At 42.3% G+C, this 24,945-nt stretch overlaps 1 protein-coding gene across 1 annotated transcript in view; it reads right to left on the bottom strand.

The window, feature by feature from the left end:
* LOC122796644 (copine-3-like) overlaps positions 1 to 24,945 on the bottom strand; it is a 1,024,312-nt gene that overhangs the window by 648,331 nt on the left and 351,036 nt on the right. Inside the window, 2 exon segments of the mRNA XM_044065281.1 lie at positions 215 to 298; positions 10,702 to 10,773. Coding sequence (XP_043921216.1) covers positions 215 to 298; positions 10,702 to 10,773 — 156 coding nt within the window.

Below are 24,945 nucleotides of genomic sequence, written 5' to 3'. Positions count from 1 at the left end.
AATAAATAACTGCATACATACATACATATATACATACATACATACATACATACATTTTTCCATTTTATGCACTCAGCCAACATTTTTATTTCATTGATGTGTATCTTTACCCCATTAGTCTTTTTTTTTAACATATGCAAGTAATATGAGTCTTGCAGATACAAAACATAAAAACTCAATGTAAATTTCAGAATCTGGGAAAACGATTTCTCACCTCTGTTCTGTGAGCAAGTTGCCACTTGCCATCAGATGACTGTCTATAAAACTCCAAGAAAGGGTCAGACTTGCCAAAGAGGTCCTGCATGACATAAAAAAGACGGGTGTATTTCTCAAATATTAATTCAGACATTGTTATACAACACCAATGGAGGATGGTACAATACAGAAAAAGGCAATGAGTACACATTTGTGCAGTTTCTTCTTATATGTGCTTTTCTCATAAGCTAAAATGAATGTTGGGCATCATTTCTGTTAGTTCTTCACAGCTTCTCAGAGACTGTTTAATGTGTCAATATCCCTCTCAACTGTAACTCATTATGAAGAACGTTCCTCATTTTGAATCTCAATAAGTCCATGTTCCACACTGAAAAGGGGTTTTCCATACATTCATTTTTCAGTTGTTTTTAACAAATATCAATAGTAAATAACACTGAACCCTATTAATTCAACAACATAACTTTCTGAAATTATAAATAAACACATTTAACCATGATGTGCGTTCTTAGCTGAAATTACAGTAAATGTTCCACAAGTTGCGCACTTCTTCCACATTATGAGCATTAGTGTGTTATGTTTATGAGGGGGAAAGGATAACAGCTATGTGTGCCAAGTGTGCCAACCACTCCCTCATACTCTGAATGAATGAATGAATGACTGGATTGGCATACAAATTAAAAGTCTCCACTGCCAAATCAGTTTTCTCAAACTTTAGGAGTCCTGTGTTTTCACACTGCACAATCATACCCCACTCTTGCATACTTCTTTTTGAAAAATTAATTGATTTCTCTAAAGTACCAGAAGAATCAGTCTGGATCACTTTGCTCTAAGGTAATATGTTTAAGTCCCTCTGGTGTCTCATTTTGGTTCATAATGTAGAACCTGAATAATTTTCGTTGCCTTCCCTCAAACTCTCTCTGTTCTCTGTATGCCACTGAACATGCAATAATGTAGAAGAAGCTTCACTAACTACCTGACTTTGTGTCTTCTAGTGAGAATCCCTTTCATTGTGTACTCTTACCATCCTATTAACTCACTTCTGCTTATCAACATTCCTGTTTAAATATACATAGACCTAAGCCTTCCTTTTCATTTTTACTGCCACCTTCCCTGTGCACCTCAACATTGGAGTTTCATTTCTCAGCTGTATAAAGTTGCATTTTTCAGTAGTAAATGTGAAATGGAAAAGTATAAACAATCTTACAGCCTCTGAAGTCCCTTCTTATTCTTTACACCATATCTTGCGTATCAACTCTGCTATCAACTATTCACACAAAAGAGACAAAACATGTACACACCATTTTATATATTAACCCTGCTTTCAAGCTTTCATTTTATCTGCAGTACCACTTATAAAGAACAAACAAGTAGTGCAGGCACAGTGATCAAAAATTTAATTTCATATTCATGAGCTGACATTCTGTGACTGCTAAGTATATATGTTTATTGCCTTGATTCTGTTAACAGTTTTACTGCATCAGTATATATAAGAAAAACAAAAACTGATTCTAACTACAGAACACTCAAAAAACAAAATGAGTTTTAAAAATAATAAACATAAAATGTAAGTGTTATGATGAATGAGTATTCTGACTTAAATGAATAATTCCACAAAATACAGTGCTTTTTCCAGAATTCCAGGGTATGTGCTGCCAAGAAATCATTCGAACCAGGTGTTTTCTGGCACTGAGTCGCAGCTGTCAAATCACTTTTCTAACCTGTTCTCCCAATCGCTATATCTCACACTCCTTGGAATCTTTTTTTTCTCAGATAAAAAGATGCTTTTTTTAATTCATAGAAACCTTGGAGGGTTGCCCAAACAACTGTCATCATCTTTGTTCTTTATACACTAAATGTTCTCATATATTTGCTGCTGCAAAATATTTTAATATTTTGTAGTCTTTCTTATGTTAACTGTATTACAACAGCAGTACTTAGCAACATAGACAATGCCAGAAGTTAATTGATTAAAGTATCCCAACCAACAGACCTTGGGTAGTAAGCAATTGTGATGATGGACACTTCATGAAAATAATGGCATTGTCTGGATGTCACACATTTAAACATACCAAGTAGCTATAGAAGTTTACTAGTCTTACATTTTTAGTTAAGTGCCTTAATGCTGCATTTTAAACCTTTGTTTCAAGTTCAAACTTCTTTTTAACATAAATTTAGGGGGAAAATTAAAGCAGTAGCTCCAATTAAGTTCTTAACTAAATTCCAGTTTTTTACTGTAACATCTTGAATAGCCCTATTGTCCACAGAATAGTGCAAAACCATACCAATTATGCAGCTTCTGTTGTTTTTCTGGCAACTCTTAACCAAAGGCTTCTTAATAATAGAGGCAAAGGTTTGAACATAACAGTGATTACAACAGGTCTACTGGTTACTTATGCACTTTTTTTACTTAACATCTGGCATGGTCTGTGTTGCTAAGTGTGCACTTGTGATGCATTTTTCATTGGAAAGACTAAAAGATGCTTGCAGTAGCAAATACAAGAGCACTTTTGTTATATTAAGAACAAAGGCAATGACAATGCTCTACGCAAACACTTGGGAGTCATTTTAAAAAAAAAATCACTTTATTATCAAAGAAAAGATTCCAAGGTGTATGAAACGTGGTAAGTGAGGGAACAGGTTACAGTTTAGAGAACTGATTTAACAACTGAGACTCTAAAATCTATAATATTAAAAATATTTACTAAAAGATATTCATGTAACATATTTTAACCTCCTGTTATTTAACATATATTTAACATTAATAGTCCCATTTAAACCGGGACAATGACCTGCACTTAGCCTTAACTGACAATGTATTTCTAAATAGCTTCTATAATCTCAGCTCCTCCCCAGCATACTCAACAGTAAACAATCAATAACAAAAAAGAAAAACTTCCAGCAACTGACTGTATGCTTATGCAAAGCACTCTTTACAGAATTCCTGTATAAGCATATGGTCAGCTGCTTAAACTGGAAAAAGTTTTTCCTTTTTGTTCTTGACTATTTACCTCTGGATATGCAGGGGTGGGAGGGTGGATTATAGAAGCCATTTAGAAACCCAAGAAACATGGTGCAAGTTAAGGCTGTGGGAAGACCTGAGTCTTAGTTTAAATGGGACTATTAATATCAAATGTATTTAAAAAAAACAGGAGGTTAAAATATTTTGAGTAAATATTTTAAATAAACATTTTAGGTAACATTTTTATGTTACATATATATTTACAAAGTGAATAAATTAAAGAAGGGTAGCATCATGTAATCTTATAATGTGATGTTTTTTTATGCGTTTTTTGTTTTCTGAAGTCCAGTGTTTGTTATGGACAAAAGTAGTGACTTTAATTAATTTAATTAAAACACTAACAAATAAAGATTTAAATCTCCACTCTGCATTGCTGCTTGTTGATGATCTTTCATATCCAGTCTTTGTCATATAAAAATTATTTTCTATGATGCGATACAGAAATTGTGATTAACTTTAAATAGGGTAACTGCAAACTGATTCACATTACGTTGGCCTACAAATGGCCTCCAGCACTTGTCTTTGTCAAATACAAGAAAATGCCTGGATTACAAATGTTTCTTAGGAAACAAAAGTGTTGCCTTTTTCTAGTAGCTCTGTAATAAGAACTAAGACTTTTTTATTTATTTTTTAAAAGTCTGTGGAAAGTGCTATGGATTTGTCACAGCACAATGCTTTTCAAGGAAGACTTTTCTTTTGGTACTGCCTTGGACTCAATAAATTCTTGCCAGATCAACTTTTAAATTACAATGCATGTCAGACATTTCAGTGACAGCCCTGTATAACCTATCAGCTGTACTGAGTGAAATATCTGTCAGTGTCGGAAATTGGGAATTAGGGCTTGAAATGTCATTAAAACCAATGGAGAACAGCCCACTCATCCTCCTAATCACAAAGTATCTCTTTTAGGATAAGAAGAGGCATTAGTGGGTGATCCAATAGTTGTAGCTTAGGTAATTCACTGTCTCTCCAGAAGTTATATCCTTATTAAGAGAAACAGAGGTCTGGGATAAAGTGATTCAATTTGTTTTTTATAAAACTCTTCATCCGTTTGTAAAGGTAACGGAGATAGAGATTTATTTCTTTTCCCTTCAAATACCCAGTGGTTTTTACCGGAGAAGGCTATTTATAATTTTAATACCATGGGACGTATACAAGTCTTGAATGGTGACTGCAAAAGTGGCACAGAAGTAGCTGATTTCAACTAAAGTGCTCTTTAATAAAATGTTTGTAATCAAAGTACTATGGCAAAGCAGACTGAAAAGTAAAGGCTTATGAGGTCAGTAGTACATGCTTAACCTCTTTTGAAAGTACTGACAAATCCATTTTGCATCTCTGAAATGATGTACTCAAATTCTTTGTCAACACAGAATGTAACACGACTAGACTGAAAATTAGGCTAAACAAAGTCACTAGGTTTATTGGTGCAGACTCACAAAAGCAGCACTGCTGGTTAGCACTCTCAAAAGTTAGATGGCTGCATATCCATTTTAGAACCATCATACTGACTCATAATTGGCATTCAAGTCATTCACCTAAATTACGACTACTTCTGCAGGCTTCTTAGCCCTAGAGTCTGTATCTGCATCAGACTCTCAGCAAAAAGGATTGTAGCTCTAGACTGTTAATGAGCTCCTTGCTGTAGTCAAGGTACAGGGTTTGATTCCTTCTACCTCCATCTGCCTCCTATGTGCTTGTGCTAAGCACTTAACCAGACAATGCTCCTCAGTTGTCCTTGCAAAAGGAACAGTGCACTTGTAGGATGACATCTTTTTTACTTTGGAGATATTCCCTTAGAAATTAACTGGGCCAGATGGAAAGATGCCCTGACTGTGATGAAAACATGATGATCAAATAAGAGAGAGAACATTGCCCAAGTAAGTACCCAGGTCTATTATGACTGAATCTGTCTGAAGAGGGGTGCCACTTATAACATGTGAGGTGAGAGCAGCCTCTTTGGCAAATGCTACTACTCTGCACATTTCTGGATTTAGCTCGAGACCCTTTACAATACACCAGGAATGTGCACATTCCAGCCCTTGCTGAAACAGTTTAAGATAAGTGGATAACACTGCCCAGTTGCAGTCATCATAAACGTGGTCAATCACTCTTCTGGAATATTGGCTTGGATGCCTGCAAAATAACTATCAAATAAGAGAGGCTCCGGCACTGATCCCTGTGGTACCCCACTAATTACAATTTTACATTCAGATAGATTACCAGCAACTTTCACAACTTGAGATCTGCTGGACAGACAATTTGGAATCCAACATACAACACGGGTTTACATTAAGCTTGTCTAATATTTCAGTAAAACTAGTGCAGGGAATGGTGCCAAAAGCCTTGGTCAGATGAAGATAAGAAACACACACACACACACACACACACACACACACACACACACACACACACACACACACACACACACACACACACACACACACACACACACACACACAGTAACCACAATTCACACCTTCTTGAACCTTTTCAAAGAACTTTAGTAGGTTCAGGAGATAGGATCTGACCTTTACATAATCAAATTGAGTAGGGTCTATATCAATTAAGTTACATATCTGTGCATAAATAAGTTTTCTTGTAATAAATACCATGGCTTTGCATATAAGGCTGGTGAGGTGGGTGGGCCTACAAAAAACTGGGTTTGTAAATGGGCACTCTTATTTAGGGGACATGCAGGCATGAAGCACAAACTGTGTGGATAAGCTGAGGTTGAAAAATTTAACTAGAGGATCAGATAGTGCATACTTGGCTATGATAAGAATGCAACCTGTTATATTGTCTGGTCCTGTGGAATATTAGTTTTAGCCTTCAACTGGGATTCCAAGACTTGTTCTAAGGTGATTTCAGGGGAAAATGAATTTTCAAGGATCGTGGGGGCAACATTGTAGGTAGGTGGGGTAAAGCTAGAAATACATTTGCCTGCTACTGTACTGGCTCTATCCTTGGGATTAGATTGTGTGATATTATTCATACATGAATACTACATTAACTGCCCTGAAAAGCCATTTTAAGCCTAGCCAATAACTTGAGGTCAGAATTAAACCTTGTACCGTGTATTTATGAGATGAAAACTTTATCCATTACACTAAACCCATCGAACAATGAGTTTGATGTTGCTAAAGCCTGATGTATTACAGGTTCATAGGCAAATACTAGGTTGTTGTGTCTTTCGGCTTTTCCCGGTTAGGGGTCGCCACAGCAGAACTCCGGTCCGCTAATGATTGGTAGATGATTTTTACGTGCCGAGTTACCAGCCCTGATGCACAACCTTCAACGAAGGTACGCCCATTCATGCATGTCTCCACGTAGAAGATGCTCTAGCTGAGAATCGAACCGGACAACATCTTACTGTGAGGCGACAACGCTACCGCAGCACCACCACCGCGGGTAGGCAAATACTAGGTAATCCATAAATTATTATATGCCTAGCCAATACAGTACACAAAGGTGGGAGTCAAATCATGTACCTTGCGTCTGTAAGGTGAACACTTTAACCATTATAAACTGGAAATTGTACAGGGGACCTATACATTGTTGGATATTATTCTTTAATTTCCCGATATAACTGAAGAAAGGTTTCAAGTTTCCTTTGGTATCTGTGGTGACCTCAAGTTCATACTCTGCATTACATTTTCTATCCGTGCTCTTACGTGCCTTGCTGGCATGTTAAAGTATGATCCTGACGTAGAGGGATGGGTAATTCTTACAACTTTTTATTACTTTCCTTCTTTTGTTACACCATTTATTAATATAAGAGTTCCACCAGAGAGATGTATTTCTGAATTTACCATTACATTTAAGGCATGCAAGTACAGACATTTCTATGCAGCTATTTAGGTGGCGGTGAAAAGTGGAGGTGCACTTTTTGCTGTATGCATTTGCAGGGGGGGGGGGGTTCTGTAAGCCTTCTAAAAGCTGATGCAAGCTTGTCTTGAAAAACTTTGCAAAAAATGCCAAATATCATGAGGTTTTTAACACTTGGCCTGACACAGAAGCTGGCTTGATTTGTGATCAGACTATGGATGCGGAGATACTGAGATGCAGGCAGAGCCTAGATTAGTAAGGACCAGGTCAAGAATATTACAGCCTCCAGTGGATTACTTCACAATTGGTATTGACAAAGTCTAGGATATGTGTGCCAATTAATGGCTGGGTAATTGAAATCCCCTAGCAAGAAAGTATTTGATTTGATAGTTAACCCTTAAATGGCATTAAAGTAATTTCCAGGATCATTAAGAGCAACAATGGGGATATTTGGCAAGCAAAGGCAGAGCTCGTCGTTAATATGGACCTCTGCAAGTTTCAAGTTAGGGTCATAGGTAATATGACATATGGGGATTGTGTTTCACTCAAATACAGATACTTCCACACAACAGCTACTCAAGGGCCTGATGGTATGATAGGTGCTAAACCCTGGTATAGAGGAAGTGCTACCATTGCAGTGAAACCATGTTTCAGCAAAAACACAGAAGTTAACAATGTCTTGTCTAAAAGCAGTTGAAAAGGGGTCTATGAGCCTATGAGCTTAGCTACATAAGTACAGAGAATTAGTTTGGTTTTCTCTTGCTTCTCTTTGAGAACTACTTTCTGAATAATTGGAAAAGGAGTGAAAGTATACAATACAGGTTCATCCAAGAGATGAAAAGATATGCATTAAAATTTCAGTCCAAGAAGAGGAAAGGGCATCCAGTTTACAAGTGTCCAGCTAGTGAAAAAGTAAAGAAATATGGGAAAGATGAGTGTTATAATCTAAATAATAAAATTAAGTCCACTTTTGGTATATCCTTAAATGAACTGTAAGGTTCAGACTCCATTCATATTCTAAGGATATTTGTGTGCTCAGGGAATACAATAACATAGTCTTTCTCCCTCGAGAAAGGCACTACAGTCAAGTAAGGGTTGTGTTGTACTGACAGTGTCAAATGATTTAATGTTACCTTAAACAGCTGATAAAACTTTGAGCCTCACTGTTTTTGAGATATACTTCTGTTTTTGTTCCCATACCTAGCTTCAGTGACATTTAGGTACATTCTTTTTGCCTTACGAAATTGTTACATCCTCCCTCTAAATATGCTATGTACAGCTGAAGCATAGCTTGTTCAACCAGCAGCCTGCGCCAGCACTATGAACCAGTGCCTCATCCCCTCACCTCTTCAAATGAAGAGCAAAAGAAAAAAATTCCTTCTACTGGCACACTAAACAGGTGGACAGATGCATGACACATACCCTCCTCTTCACCAATCATTCACTTCCCATTTCTGTGCTTCTTTTAAACTGTAGCAAAGAACTGCTACAGTTTATACCCTGCCTACACAAAGTGCTGCAGCTCTCAGGTTTTATTAAAGAAAATTATTATTTTTTTTTTTTACTTTTGAACTATAGCAAGCTGTGGTTACAGTACTGACCACATATGGGGCCCTAAAGCACTCAGTTTGACTGCAAATGCAGTATCATCTTTTGAAAGCTAGTATTGCATTAAAGAGAGATGGGGATCAGCTGATCGCTCCCTCCCTACGCTTTGCACCCAGGGCAATTGCCCCTCTCATCCCACCCTAACTATGTGACTGCAGTACAGTCATTTTTGTTGTTTCAAAGGTGTTTTGTGAAACTGATGAAATTCACAACATGTACATAACTATTACTGCCTTTTTAGGATCCTGCACAAAATGTCAAGTATAGCTATATATATATATATATATATATATATATATATATATATATTTTTTTTCTTTTTTCTTATTAGTATTCTTATGATTTTAAATTAACAGTGTGTTGTACTTTGCCACAGGCTTTGGTTGTAGCTGAAAATGGGCATGTACCAGTTTGCCTTCCTAGATATAAAGAAATAAATGAATAATTAACACATACCCATACCTCTCAACTATACAGGTTTTCGCAGAATGTCCAGATTTCTGCCTCATATTTTCGGTGTGTTCCCCCTAATACCTGTCCCTTTCTGGCAAATAGCTGAGGACTGGAGTCATGAAATAATGACAAACATTTGAGTTTAAGATTCCACATCCTTTGGAAGATTCATGTAAATGCAAAACCTATTATTCTATCAACTTTCTAAGTTTGTAAGAGCAATATTTAAAATCTGTCCCTATCTGTCGCCCCATCATTCTCGGCTTTGTCCAGATTTTTTGCTCTAAGAGGTTGAGGGGTATGCCATACCACATCATTGTAGTACTGTCTATGTTAACTTGGAGTAACCTTGACTGAAACCTGGCATGAAATGACTCTACATTTCTGCAATTCTCTCATCATCCCTGCAAGTTGAGAAGACTCATTCATCAAAGGAACTCCTTTATTGAATTCTGTATACCAGTCAGTTTCTAGAGAAAGTGGTCTGTTTGCACATATTCATTTATATCCACTGAAGTTTCCTCAACCAAAGCATTGCACTGGTTATGATGCAGGATGGCTCATGAATTATAATCTATCACTACGATGTACTGCATCTTATTTCTGCTGTCAAGAAACAGGCTTATTTGATGAAACTTTACATCTTTTGTGCCATTTTCTGAGTTAGGAGCACTCTTGTGCTAATAAAGCTTCTTAAAGAAACTGTGAAGGGTTTAAAATGGACTTCCTGTAATTTAATGTTTTGCCTAATAATACTATAAATCACCAGAAACTCGCTGTAGCTTCTGAGTCAGATGTACTAAAAAGCAGTCTAGTTTGGAAAATGATTATTTGCTGCTGTCATGGGCATGCAAAAATTTAGCAAAACATTTTTTTTAAATACTGTCAGTGTTGCAGACAGATTAAATGGGACATTTACAAACTGGAAGTGCAACCCGAAGCTCTGTGTACTTCCTGTGGGAAGGTGTAACTGGTACAATAAAGTAGGCAGCCTCCAGGTCCAGTTGCCATGAAATAATTCTGTTCTATGAAGGACGGCACAGGTTTCAATTCTGAACTCTTTTTTTTGCATTTTTCTATAATAATTATTCTAGTAAAAATGAAATACCAGTGCCTGATGAGCTGGGATTTTAGGTATAACAGAGAAATTATATAATTTCTAAAGTTGTGCTGACTAACTTGCAATGTGAAAAGGCCATCTGTTGAAGGTAATATTTTCTTGAGGTGCAATAAAGAATTGACAACTGCCTCTCAGTGGTATTAGCAAAGAACCAAGCTGGGCAGCTGGAGTCTCCAGGGTCTTCTTGGCTGCTGTTCTGCCCAACAAAATCTCTGCTTTCTATTATACTTAAACAGATGAAAGCCTATGAATGATTCTATATCTTCATCACTTCTTTAAAACATCTGAAATATATTTTACAAGCCAAATGCGATTTATTACATCTTATTAGTAACTAGACAGGGACCCATGAGAATCCCGATTTTACAAATTCCTTTTCAAATACAAAGTAACACACAAGCCACACATATTACAACTTTCCTCTAGTGTTCTCTTTAGAAGTTTTAATACACTGATTTACCTTTTTATCAAGTTTTCTTGCCTCTACTTCAAAGAAGACTACTCGGTTGTCCTTAAGTTCTTCAGCTTCAATCTACGGGGAAAAAAGTGTAAAAATGAACGGAAAACAAAAATATAAATGTATTTCATTCAAACCTTTCCTAACATACTGCCCTAATCACCAAAAGCAAACAGACTGACTCATAAAGAATTGGTAAAGTTTTGTAGAATTTTAGAAATAGGTAGCAGGCATGATTTCTGCTAATACTGTGTGACATTTGTATGACATGACAAGTGCACTTTGCATTTTCACCCACTGGAAAAAAACAAAAACAGTTATGTACTCACCATAATGTTCCATCTGAGTTTTTCTGCAACCTGTGGGTCTTCGGATCCATATCAGATCCAAGCCGGCAACTTTGCAAGCATCTGCTCTGAGCTCCAAGCTCCTCCCCCTTACCCATAACCCATCACCATCTCCTGCCTTCCCTCAGATCGAGTTTGCCGCAACTCAAACCAATCAGCAACTGAACTTAGAATAAACCACACATTAATATCACATGAGAAGGCTCGGGGGAAGGAGGGTGGGAAGGCTGCAGAAAAATGAAGTATAACTACTCAGATGGAACATTATGGTGAGTACATAACTTTTTTATCTAAAGTAGTTTACTTCATTTTATCTGCAACCTGTGGGACAGAGTTCCCAGCTACTATAACTCCTGGGAGGCCCTCATGGAAGGATATTCCTGAGCACTGCAGAGCCAAAGGATGCTCTCCCTCTGGAGATCAAATCCAACTTTTAATGAGAAATGAAGTTATGTGACTTTGCCCAAGTTGCTGCTGCACAAATGTCATCCAATGAGAACCTAGGCCAAAAATCAGCAGATGTTGCCATAGATCTGGTAGAATGAGCTTTGACAGGACCAGGTGGAGACAAACCTTTGCCTTTGTAAATTTGCAAAATACATAGTGTAATCCATCTAGCTAAGGAAACCTTGGAGATGGATTTACCCAAAAAGGGCTTAGAAAAAGACACAAATAACTGGTCAGACTTATTGAAGGGCTTTATTCTGTGTAAATAAAAATGAAATTGTCTATGAACATCTAGCAAATGCAGTTTATATTCACCCTTGTTCTGAAAATTTGGAAAGAAAACAGGCAGGTTAATTGTTTGATTAATGTTTGATTCAGAAGCCACCTTTGGTAAGAAAGAAGGATTTGTATGGAGAGAAACCCTGTCCTTATGGAAGATCAAGTAAGGGGGCACGGCAGACAAGGCCTGAAGCTCAGAAACCCTCCTAGCTGACGTAATGGCCACTAGGAAGGCTGTCTCCCAGAATAAGAACTTAAAATCTACTGATGCTGCAGGTTCAAAGAGGGGAGCAACTAAGGCCTGGAGAACCAAGGTAAGGTCCCAAGGAGGAACAGAGTTCTTAACTGGAGGACTCAAAAGAAAAGTGCCTTTAAGAAAAGTCTTACACAGTCTAGAAGAGGCCGGGGCTTTCCTGTTTTCGCCAACATGGAAATTTGAAATAGCTGCCAGTTGCACTTTCACAGTGGAAGAACAAGCCCCTTGCTGAAAAATGCTGGCTAAGAAATCCAACACTGCAAAGACAGGGACTGTATAAGGATCCAGGTTTCTCTGAGAAGCCCAAATAGAGAATCGTTTCCATTTACTGTGGTAAATCTTCCTAGTGGAAGACTTATGAGCCGCCACTAGAATAGTTTTCACTGAAGACGAAAGACCGGGAGTCCTGGCAATCAAGGGAACTGGAGCAACCAAGCTGTCAGCTTGAGGCTGTCCAGGTTGGGCAGACAGGTGCCAGAGGGATGAGAAATGAGATCTGGGCAGGGATCCAGAATCCAAGGAGGAGCTAGAACATGAGACCAGAGGAATAGGAACCACACTTGATGAGGCCAGAACGGGGCAATGAGGAACACCTTGCACCTCAGTCGGCAAGCTTTCTGAAGAAACTTCGGAATGAGTGATAACGGGGGATAAGCGTACAGTAACCTGGGAGGCCAAGCATGGACTAGAGCGTCTCTAGGGACATCCCCTGGTGAAGGAATGAGAGCGAAGAACTCGTTGCACTTCGTGCTGGAAGGAGATGCGAAGAGATCGCAGCAGGACTTTCCCCATGCAAGGAAGATCTCCTCCGCTATCGACTGTTTCAGAGACCACTCATATGGCATTAGAACAGCCCGACTCAATCTGTCCACTAAAATGTTGGGAGCGTCCCGGGTTGTGCGTTGCAATCAGAAACTGACTGGTGGAGATCACCTACTCCCACACTCTCATGACCTCACGACACAGAGGGTAAGATCTGGTTCCTCCCTGTTTGTTGATGTACCAGACAACTGACATGTTGTCTGACTGTATTGCAATAGTCCCCGGAGGAAGAACAGTTTGGAAGGCTTGCAATGCTAAAAGCACTGCTCTCATCGCCAGAACACTGATGTGCAATCTGGTCTCAATCTGGGACCACATGCCTTGGACCGTCCTCCCCAGGTAATGCCCCCCCCCATCCGAGCTGGGAGGCATCCGTGGTCACTGTGGCTTGGGCTGTGGGTGGAATAAATGGGCGTCCCACTGCGATCTCCGGGGATTGGACCCACCAAAGGAATGACGCCCTGCAGGCTTTGCTGATTTGAATTGGGTATTCCATGGGGAGATCTAGCCAAGACCACTGTACGGCTAGAGTCCATTGTAGAACACACATGCGTGATAAGAGACCTTGGGACCTAGGTGGACAGTAGTCTCTCCTTTGATAGTCACATCGCCACAGTAGTCAGGAAGTCCTTCTACATGGCACACCTCATCATAAAAGGGTTCTCATCCAGGAAAAAAGAGGTCATTGTTCCCCCCTACTTGACACTCATTAGACCCATTATAGAGTACAACGCCCCTTTTGGAATGTACCTCACAAGACATCTGCATCAGCTGAAAAGGCCACAGAAGTACCTCACGAAGAGGATTACTGGCCTCAAACAAATGCCCTACACTGACCGCCTCAAAAAACTCCAGCTTTACTCCGTAGCATATCGCCTACTCCGAGGTGATCTCTGCCTAACATATAAAGCTGTGTCAAACCCAGAGCTGTTGGACATGCTACACCTAAAGAAATCCCAATCCCTCTGAGTTACACGCTCTAGGGACCTAAACCTTGTCACCACAATAAACAGGACATGCTGGAGGGATAGATTCCTGTCCCAGAGACTTCCTATACTCTGGAACAAGCTACCCAGATATGTCAAGCAAAGTTCTTCATTAGCACTCTTCAAGAAAAATCTTGATGAGTGGATGGGAAATAGCAAATACAACCCGGGGATCACTTCTGTGTCTCTGCTCGACAGTGGCACAGGAAAATAACTTTCTTGGGTGGCGTAAGCCATGGAACCTTGCTGGCTAGGCTTACGTAGGCCCTTGGGCCGATAGTCTAGTACCTACCTATGAACCTATAAGACGCGCACAGGGGATGATAGAATTTGCTGCAGCCATAGAGCCCAGGGCTCTGAGAACGTTGGCCGCCTTCGGAACCTGGACCCTGTCTGGAGTTAGAAAGACTTTCAGTCGAAGGGTGTCCAGCCATGCCCCGATAAAGTCCAAGATCTGTACTGGGTCCAAGAGGGACTTGGAAACATTAACCGTAATTCCTAGCTGGCCTGCAAGATGAAGGAAGGAGTCTCTGGCTTGGCAAAGAAGACGCTTCGTGGAAGCAGCGAGGAGCCAATCCTCTAGGTAAGGGAATGCCTGAATCCCCTGAAGCCTGAGGTGAGCCGCTACGACTGCCATTACCTTGGTAAACACCCTGGGGGCTGTACCGAAGAGCAGGGCTCTGAACTAAAAATGACTGGCTCCCAGCTGGAAGTGAAGGAATCTCCTGAAGCTTCTGTGAATCTTGATATGTTAGTAAGCATCCTGGAAGTCTATTGAGCACATCCAGTCACATTCTCGAAGATAAGGTAGAAGGGACTGCAGGGTGACCATCTGGAATTTCTGTATGGTGACAGCTAGGTTTAAGGTTGACAGGTCCAAAATAGGTCTGAGGTTCCCCATCTTTTTTTGGTACTAAAAAGAACCTGGAGTAAACGCCTGACCTGGACGGATCGGGGGGGGGGGGGCGGGGTGGTTTGATGGCTCGTTTTTGAAGCAGCTTGGAAACCTCTAGCGCTGCCATTTCCCTTTGAGTGGATGGGACATCTGGGAGGCGCTTTGGCTGGATTGGAGGGGCAACAAACGGGATAGTGTAACCTCTGGATATTATTTGTAGCACCCAACGATCTGCAGTTATGGACTCCCATGCCATTGGGTGCAATGATAATCTTCCCCCAACTGCCTTCAGAGTAAGACAGTCGGGCAACCCCTCAAGGCTGCTGCGTGGGCCTGTCTGAGAAGGGCTCCCTAGACCCAAAGTTCCTCGGACCCCCTCTGTCTCTGGGACGGTGCCTGTCATGTCCCCCTCTGCCTTTAGGGGACGAGTTTCCTGAGAGTCCTGAGAAAACTGTGACTTCCGGAACCACATCTTCTTTTGCCCTCTCTGATTTCTGGAAAAGAATCTTTGAGAACTGGAGAAGCGGATTCCAACGGCAGACAAAGTCTTCCCGTTTTTTTCACTCTGGACAAGTCTGTCACATACGGTCTACCCAAAAAGAGAAGAACCATCGAAGGGAGCATTCGTAAAAGACGCCTTGAAGGGGTACGCAAACTGACACAGTCTGAGCCAAGCATGTTGCCTCATAGCTACGTCGGTCCCAGCCACCCTAGCTGCTCCTTCCGTAGCATGGGAAAGGAGGTACATGGATGTGTTTGATACTGATAACAGAGTCGACATTTTCATAGAGAACAGATGCTTGTCCTCCTGCGACAAAGACTCTGGGGGGTGACTCAGCTAATTCCGTGACTAGGTCACGCTGCAGTCATATAACGTGTGCCAAGTAGTTCAGTGCTTGGATGGAAAACGTCACTGAAGAATATACTCGCTTCCCAAATTGATACACTGTCCTGGACTCCAAGTCTGGAGGGTGGACCGAGGAACTTTCCTGAGCCCATTCCCTCTTGGTGGCCACTGCAACCACCATAGCATCCACAGGGGATCCCTTATACCACGCCTGTCTGTCAGAGGGTGGTGAAATAATCTTGTCCGTGCATTTAGGTATCAGCTCTATGGTGTCAGGCTCCTTCCATGCCCATGTGGTGATAAGATCCACTAAGGGATCCACCAGCAGGGACACCCAGGACGTAGATGGACCCATGCCAAAAGCCTCTAGGAACACTGATTCATCCGTAGAAGGTTTTGGGGCTGACCAACCTCCCCTCTAGTGGAGGATCTCCATGATGTCTCCAAAGGAGACATCCTCAGGAGGTAACCTGGGGGAACCTTCTCCCTCATCTAAATCAGTGTCTTCTGAACGGACTCAGGGGAGTCCAGGTGCCTCCTTTTGCACGTGTGCTTACGAGGACCCTCTTCAGTGGGACTCTCTGAAGAGGGCTCATGAGCAGCGGGGGGTTTCTCCAGGGGAACCGCCTGGGGCTCTGCTAGCACGGGCTGTCCCTGAGACAAGCTGAAGGGAGTCGTAACCGAATCCGAGGGAGTCTGGGTGGAATCCAAGGAAATAAGATGGGGTCTTGATCCTTGGGAGAGAACCCTCTCCACCATATCGAATGCCGATGGAGAGCGCATCTCCTTAGCACCCAACAAGAAGGAAGCTCTCCCCGGGTCCGCTGTGAGGATCAGGACCGAGGCTAGGGTAGACGGAGCTCCAAAGGAACAGCTTGGATCTGACAAAGTTGGAGCCGAAGACACCTCCATCCCCTCGGGTCCGACTCCCAGTCCTCAGCCCCGAGAACTGCTCGGATCCGAACTGGCTGGATCCGAGGAACTCAAGGTAATCACCGGAGTCGAGGTTGGAGGAACCATTTGCGCTGAATCCCCAGCTCCGAATATCCTCGGATCCATAAACCCCGAAACTGCAAGCCAGATCAGGGAAGGAGAAATCGGATGAAAGAATGGCATGGAGGTCCCCCCTCCAAAGGGAGAGGGGACTGGTAAGACTCCCATCTGGATTTGGGTTCAGTCCTGTCCATATCCATTTCAGAGAGACTCTGAGTCGAGCGGCAGGAAGCGACCAACTCGGATCTGGCTGATCTCTGGGAGGATCTGGGAGGAAGGCCTCGGCTCCGAAGGCTCCGTCGGCTCTGGGGAGAATGGGAGAGTGGAGCTGAGGAGACACAGTTCTCGATACATTGGAAGGCGGGCTAGGGAAGGACTCCCAATCTGGAGACCGTTTATTGGGCCTATCCCCTTTTTTCTCTCTCTCTCTCTCCCTCAGTCTGTATCCTTATGTCTTTTGTCTCTCCCTTTCACATCCCCTTCAGCAGGTCTAGCGGGAGGGTGAGTCCCAGCCTGAGGAGGGGGTTGGCCAGGAGTTGCAGAAGCCGAGGCCGAGGCTGAAGTGTCCAAAGTGGAAGGTGGGAGTAGGCTTTTTGCCACCAGTTTGGCCTTCCTTTCTTTCAGGGCTCTCGGACTAAATCCAGCACACAAACACTGCACTGGGCAGATAAATGGGCTACGCCCAGGCAAACAACACACAGAGTGTGACCATCAGCTGGTGAAAGCTTATGGCCACACTCTGTGCATGTTTTGAAAGTAGGTTTCGGCTGTTTTGACATTTTAACACAAAAGTACCCACACCTAACAAACCCCAACACACTATTGATCACGCACACATTATAGGGAAGGGAAAGGCCTACACAATAACTACCTCACAAAACTAAAAACTTTTTTTTTTGTAACCCGACGAACTAGCATTTAGGGGGAGGAAAGGGAACTAACTGAGAAAACTCACAACACACAAAAAATATCCCAAAAAGCACTTACAATAACCCTAAGGCTCAGAGCTACGGAGACCACGATGCTGATGCACGAAGTGGCAAACGAGATCTGAGGAAAGCCAGGAGATGGTGATGGGTTATGGGTAAGGGGGAGGAGCTTGGAGTTCGGAGCAGATGCTTGTAAAGGTGCCGGCTCGGATCCGATATGGATCCAAAGACCCACAGGTTGCAGATAAAATGAAGTTAACTACTTCAGGTCAGCTGTTTTGCTATTACCATTTGTTCTCTATATAAGTTAAACAGAGACAGAAGCAGTTATGTGAGTGACTGATTGCTGGAAGTATGTCATAACTCTGCAGATGTTGAGTTTTATGGCACTAGTGATGTTATACTTCCATATGAGACAAGGTTGCTAGATTGACTGAGGCAGGAAGTTATAGCAGACTTGAAGGATTTGAAGAAAACTCCTGGGCTTATAGTATGGACAGTGGGGGCTATGTCTGACATGCTCATCAGGTAGGTACTTTTTTAACTTGCAGCTTCCCTCAGTAATTTGTTGTTGTTGTTGTCTTTCGGCTTTTCCCAGTTAGGGGGTCGCCACAGTGGAACTCCGGTCCGCTAATGATTGGCAGTAGATTTTCACGAATGCCGAGGTGCCAGCTCGACGTTCAACCTTTAACGAAGGCACGTCCATTTACACATGTCTTTCGAACGCCCACCCAACCGCGGGGAGGACATGCAGACTCCACACAGAAGGCACTCCCCGCACTCCAGCCAAGAATCGAACGGGAGAACCTCTTGCTGTGAGGCAACAACGCTACTGCTGCACCACTGCGGAAGTACTTCCCTCAGTAATCTGTACTTTCTACTTTATCAACTAATATTGGACTGCATTTTCTGTTACAGTGATTTTTTTTTTTTTTTTTTTGCTTTAGCTGTTAAGCCTTAAAAAGAATTTAAGCAACAATGGATCTTTGCATCTACAAAGCAGAAAGTTTGAATCTGAAAAGTAAATTACTGCTGGTATCTACAGCCAAGTAAAGGAGTGAGTGCTGTAGCTAAAAACATGTATGTTTGTGTGCAACTGAGTGTTTTGTGTATGTGTGTGTGTGTGTGTGTGTGTGTGTGTGTGTGTGTGTGTGTGTGTGTGTGTGTGTGTGTGTGTGCACATGTGACTGCATGTGGGAGTGTACGGGTCTGCCAGTGTGTAGTAGCAGGCAACCACTTTATGTTTGGTTAATGAGTACAACTGTTGACAATAAGCAAGAATCAAGTAGCTTCTCAGCAAAAATGGCATGCCTCATGACTATTTGCATTTACTTGCAATAAGTTCTGAATATCCCCCTGAGTATGTCATCTTACATGGAGCATCCTTACCAGCAAATGTATCTCCATCGAGCAGTGAGACAAAGGTAACTTCAAACTGCAGAGAACAATCCTATAACACTTGCCTCCATGCAAACATACATCCATATAATATTTTGAAATATACTGTGGCACACTGTCTTCGTTCCAACCCTAATCTGAGTACCCTACTTCTCTTGTATTCTAACTTTCATGGACGTTTTTTTTTCTAGGTGTTTCCTTCCACTCTCTACCTGCTAAGTACTGCTCCTCACTCTGTTACACCATTTGTATCCAGGGGTGACAGTCATCTAGAGAGGGTGTCATTCAGGCTCTCACTTGGGAGTCTGGAGCTCTTGTTATTTAGAGCTATTTTTGTGTGAAAGTCCTAGCCCTCCCCTTGGTTTTCGATGTAAGTACCTACATCTCTATAAGCACTGTCTATACCTCGCATGTGCTCCTTTGTGAGGCTGACAAGGTCTATAATTGCAGGCTTGGGTGGCCATGCCCAAATCTTTCCTGCACTAGCCCCCACCTGCTTGATTCCATCTCTCTGCTCATGCAGTGATCAAGTTAGGAGTGGTGGCATGAGTAAACCACAACCCACCACTCCCCACCTGGATGGGCACACCCATTCTCCCTGCCATACAGTCAAGTGCCCAAGGAACTAATTAACACCAAAATGCCTGGGTCATAGGGCTTTATCCCTCTAAGACATTAACAAGAAAAAGAAGTTAAGTTATGTCTTAGCATAACATTCCATCATGTTGTCAATCTTCACTTATCCTTGACTGTGGGTTCAATTCCGAATCTCGAAACCAACTCGGCCTTTACTCCAGTTCGCGCCTTCCAAAAACTCTCAAGCTTAGCTCTACCCAGAACGTTCCTCTCAAGATTACCTCAGATCGAGTTTGCATAAGATAGTGACATACAGGAAATAACTGATCAGAGACCACATCTGTATTCATAAAGGAATGATCCAATCTCTTGGGATAGATCCGTTGCACCAAGTAGCCCAAAAGGCAAGGGGAAGGAGGGTGGGAATGACAAGGATAAGCAAAGACCGGCAACATAGATGGAATTTTATGGTAAGACACATCGTCTTTATCTGATGTTGTCAATCTTCACTTAACCCTTGACTGTGGGACAGAGTCCCCAGCTACCAAAACCTTGGGAGGTCTCATGGAAGAATTTCTGAGCACTACTAAACCAAAGGATGCTCACTCCCTGGAGACCAGATCCAGCTTGTAATGAGTAATAAAGCTATGCGGGGATGCCCAAGTAGCCGCTGCACATATATCATCTATAGAACCTGTGGCATAGAAGACTGCAGAAGCGGTTATACTCTCATGGAATGTGCCTTTACAGGTTCTGGCAGTTGCACTTTTCTTTTCTTACAAATGAAGGTTATGCAGTCCGTGAGCCATCTAGCTAAAGTAACCTTAGAAACTGGGTTGCCCAGAGTAGAAGAAGAGAAGGAAACAAATAGCTGATCAGATTTTCTGAAGTCCTTTGTTCTCTGCAGGTAAAAATATAATTGTCTGTGAACATCTAACAAATGCAAGCAATATTCGCCTTTGTTCGAAAATTTGGGAAAAAATACAGGAAGGTGTACAGTCTGAATGATATTAGTGTCAGATACTACTTTTGGTAAAAAGATGGCTTTGTTTGTAAAGAGACCTTCTCCTTATGAAAAAATAGGTAAGGAGGCTTGCAAGATAAGGCCTGTAACTCAGATATTCTCCTAAAAGAAGTAATAGCAACCAAAAAGGAGGTTTTCCAGGACAAATACTTCAAATCACAATTTACAGAGGGTTCAAATGGGGAATTAATTAAGGATTGTAGCACCACAATCAAGTCCCAGGGTGCAGCTGGATCCTGTGACATTAGAGCTGTGTCATTTAGACTATTATGAAAATCTGAAATTACAGTTAGATGAACCTGTATAGTTGTGGAGGATGCCCCTGTATCGAAAAGCAATGCTACAAATTCCAAAACCTTATGAATTAGTGCCGAATATGGGTCGAGATTACTGTCTGAAGCCCATTTTGAAAATTTTTGCAACTTGTTGCTGTATAAACGTCTAGTTGAAGGTTTGTAAGAGGCTAAAACAATCTGTTGAACTGGGGCAGAAAGGCTAGCATGCCTGGCAATCATTGGAACTGGAGAAGCCATGCAGAGAGCTTGAGAGTGTGAAAATTTGGGTGAATGAGTCCCTCTGAATGGGACAATAGATCTGGAGTTGGGTCCAGAGTCCACGGTTCTTGAATAAGGTGAAGCCACAGAAAGGGAAAACATATCTGTCGAGGCCAGAAGGGAGCAATGAAAATTATCCTGTTCTTCAACCTGTTGGCTTTCTTTAGAAACTGGGATATGAGTGGAATTGGGGAAAAGCATACAGGAGACCAGCCGGCCAAACATGGAGAACAGCATCTCTCGGTGACTCCACTAGAGGGGGATCAGGGCGAAGTAGCTGCTGCATTTATTGTTCAGAGGAGATGCATAGAGATTGCAGCAAGGCTGGACCCATCAACGGAATATCTTTTCTGCCATCAAAGGATTGAGAGACCACTCGTGAGGCATTAGGATACTCCTGCTCAACTTGTCTGCAATCACGCTGGAGCTCCCCAGAATATTCTTTGCAACCAGAAAGCAGTCGGTTGAGATTGTCCATTACCAAACCCTGAGAGCTTCTCGACAAACAGGGTAAGATCTAGTTTCCCCTTGTTTGTTTATGTACCAAACTCTGACATGTTGTCTGTCTGGATTACAATCATTCCCAAGGGGAGGGTTTCTTGGAATACTTGCAATGATAGGAGCACTGCCCTCATATCTAGAACACTGACACACAAATTGGCCTCCAACTGGGACCACGTGCCTTGGACTATCATTCCCAGATAATGCCCCCCCCCCTATCAGCGATGCATCTGTGGCCACTATGGCTTGGGTTTGTGGAGGGACAAAGGGGCAGCCCAGTAGAATGTCTCTGGAATGAAGGCATCAATTCAGGTCCTTTTTGCATAAATTGGTGATCCGAATTTGATGTGACACTGGTTGCGTCATTAATGACCATTGTGACGCCAGTAGCTATTGAAGGATTTGTATGTGAAACCTGGCAGGGGGAACTAAGGTAATAGAGGATGCCATAGATCCCATAACCTGAAGTACCAATCTTGCAGTCACTGTTCTGCTATGAATGATCTGGCTGACTTGAGAGTTTATTCTCTGAAGTCGTTCTTGAGGAAGACATGTGATGTAGGTGTTTGTGTCCAACACCGCTCCTATGAACTCTAAATGCTATGTTCGCATGGGATTTTTCGTAGTTTACAGTAATCCCAAATGAAGAAGAAGTTTGAAGGACATAATCCCTTGTTTGTAGCAGTAGATGTCTGGAGGTTGTGGTAATCAGCCAGTCATCTTAAGTATAGGAAACACCCGGAAACTTTGCAGTCTGAAGTGAGCTGCGACTACTGGCATGCACTTCATGAACACTCTGGGGGCTGTGGTGAGGCCAAAGGGCATGGCTCTGAACTGGTAATGACTGGCTCCCAGCCAGAAGCGCATAAATCTTCTGGAGCATTTTTATGTGATAATACACATCCTGAAGATCTACTGAGCACATCCAATTGTCTTTTCCTAAGAATGGGAGAATAGACTGAACCATGACCATCCGAAATTTGATATTATGAACTGACTTGTTCAAAGCACTGAGATCCAGAACTGGTCTCCAGTCCCCCGTCTTCTTTGGCACTAAAAAGAATCTTGAGTAAACTCCGGATCCTATCTGGTCTGGTGGGACTGTCTGGATGGCTCTTTTGTCAAATAGTTTTTGAATTTTTATTACTACCACATCCCTGTGACTGGGTGGAACATCTGGGATTCTCTTGGGTGTCTTTAGCTGGTTAGAGAAGGGAATATGGTAACCTCTGGTTATGATCCTCTGCACCCAACTGTTCATTGTTATGGTTAGCCAGGCAGGTAGGTGCAGGGATAGTCTTCCCACAACTGCCTCCAGAGGATGGCAAATTAGGCCTCCATTCAGGAGCGCCAACAGGGAAAAAATCCTTGGAACCCTGATTTTGCGGGCATCCTCTGCCTCTGGCATGGCGTCTTCCATTATAACTCCCCCCTCTGCCTCAGGAGGAGTTGTTGCCATATTTGTCCTGGAAAGGTCCTTGGGACTTTTTGAACCATAGCCTTCCACTCCTCATGTTCCTTGAGTAGGGCTGTTGGGGAGTGGAAAAGCATACATCCACAGCAGAAAGTGGCTTTCCATCTTTCTCACATCTAGCAAGGGTATCTTTAACTTTGGGTCCAAAAAGGGATGTTCCATTAAAAGAAGCATTGACAAAAGAAGACTTAAATGGCTCCACAAAGTCACACAAGTGCATCCAGGCATGTCTCCTCATAGCTACACCAGAACCCACTGCCCTGGTCGTCCCTTCACCTACGTGTACGATGAGCCTCATGGATGAATTACAAACTGAATCGAGGGTCACCAGCTAGGAAGCTACTTTTGCTTGAACTCCCTCAGCTACAAATCTAGCTCTTTTATCAGCTCCCTTTGAAGCCTGGTGAAATGTGCCATGAAATTCAAAGACCTAAGCATGAAGGTCGATGAAGCATATACACACTTGTCCAACCTATCCATCATCCTAGACTCCTTGTTAGGAGGATGGATAGTACGACTTTCATCATCAAATTCCTTTTTGGTGGCTGCCACAACCACCATGGCATACACTGGCACTTCTTTAGCCCAATGCTGATGATCCATGGGAGCTGATAATATACGGTCTGATCTCTTAGGGATTGACACAATAGAGTTGAGAATCTTCCACGCCTGCTGAGCAATCAGTTTAATGAAATCATCAGCAGGAGGAGAAATCCAAGCAGTAAATATTTGGGCAAGGAAAGCCTCTAGATGTACTGACTCCTCTGAGGAAGGTTGTTGGGAAGTGCAGCCACTCCTCAGTTTAAAAATCTCTAAAATGTCACCAAAGAACACATCTTCTGGGGGTGACCTTGGGGAACCTTCTCTTTCATCAAAGTCAGTATCTTCTAAAGAAACAAAGACCAACTGAAGTAAAACAAGTAAACAGTGACAATACCTCACCAAACCAAATGGCAAGAAGGCACAAAAAAGTTGCAAGAGAAAATAACTTGATAATTTATTTGTAAAAACAATAAACTTGTGAGTGTTTTCGTTTAACAAATATAAATTTCAACAGGTCTGATGAAGTTTACATTTGTTAAACGAAAGCGCTTACGTGTTTATTTTATTACTTATTTTATTTTACAAATAAATCATCAAGTTCTTTTATCTTGCAACTTTTTTGTGCCTTCTTGCCTTTTGGTTTAGTGAGGTATTGTTACTGTTTACTTGCTTTTCTAAACTCAGTATCTTCTATGAAAGACCCTTCAGAGGAGTCCAAGTGCTTCCTCTTGCACTTTCTCTTCTGGGATACCTACTCGGTGGGACAGGCCGGGGAGGTGTCTGAAGAGGACATAACCAGCACGGTTGAATCTTGAGGTTCCTGTGCCCAATGTCCCATGTCAGAGGCTGGAGGTAGCTCTGGGTGAGGGGAAGGACCAGGGGGTTATTACAATGAAAGAGGAGTCAACTGAGAGTCCACAATGGACAAGGCCCTCTCTATGGCCTGGAAAGCAGGTCCCCCCTGCAGAGGAATGGGAAACCACCAGAGGAACTGCCCTCAAGCCTGAAGCCAGAGTGGAACTTTCGTGTGCCGAAGGCCTGAGAAGCATGGACGGCTCCAACAAAATAGGCATCAAACCACGTTCCCCGGAACAGACAATGAAGCTTTGACCCCCAGAGGTCTCCGGTTCCAACAGAACCAAAGAGCTCAGGGTAGTTATCAGCATCAGAGATAAGACTCTCACTGGCACCAATACAGTTGAAACTGGGATTGTCGGAACGGGAACTCCGAAGGCTCAGATGTAATCAGAGGAGGAACAACAGTTGGGTGAGAAATACGTATGGTTCCAGAGACAGAAGTGCTAGGAACCAAGGAAGCAGCTAGTCCCTACTCCACCAGGAGCTGGTCCACCAGCCTCAAAACATTGGATTCCATG

Source organism: Protopterus annectens, chromosome 3.part0, assembly GCF_019279795.1.
Source record: "Protopterus annectens isolate FY-2018-M chromosome 3.part0, PAN1.0, whole genome shotgun sequence".
NCBI classification, from domain to species: Eukaryota; Metazoa; Chordata; order Ceratodontiformes; family Protopteridae; genus Protopterus; species Protopterus annectens.
Note: the sequence above shows the minus strand (reverse complement) of the source record. Positions and strands in the feature narration are given on the sequence as shown.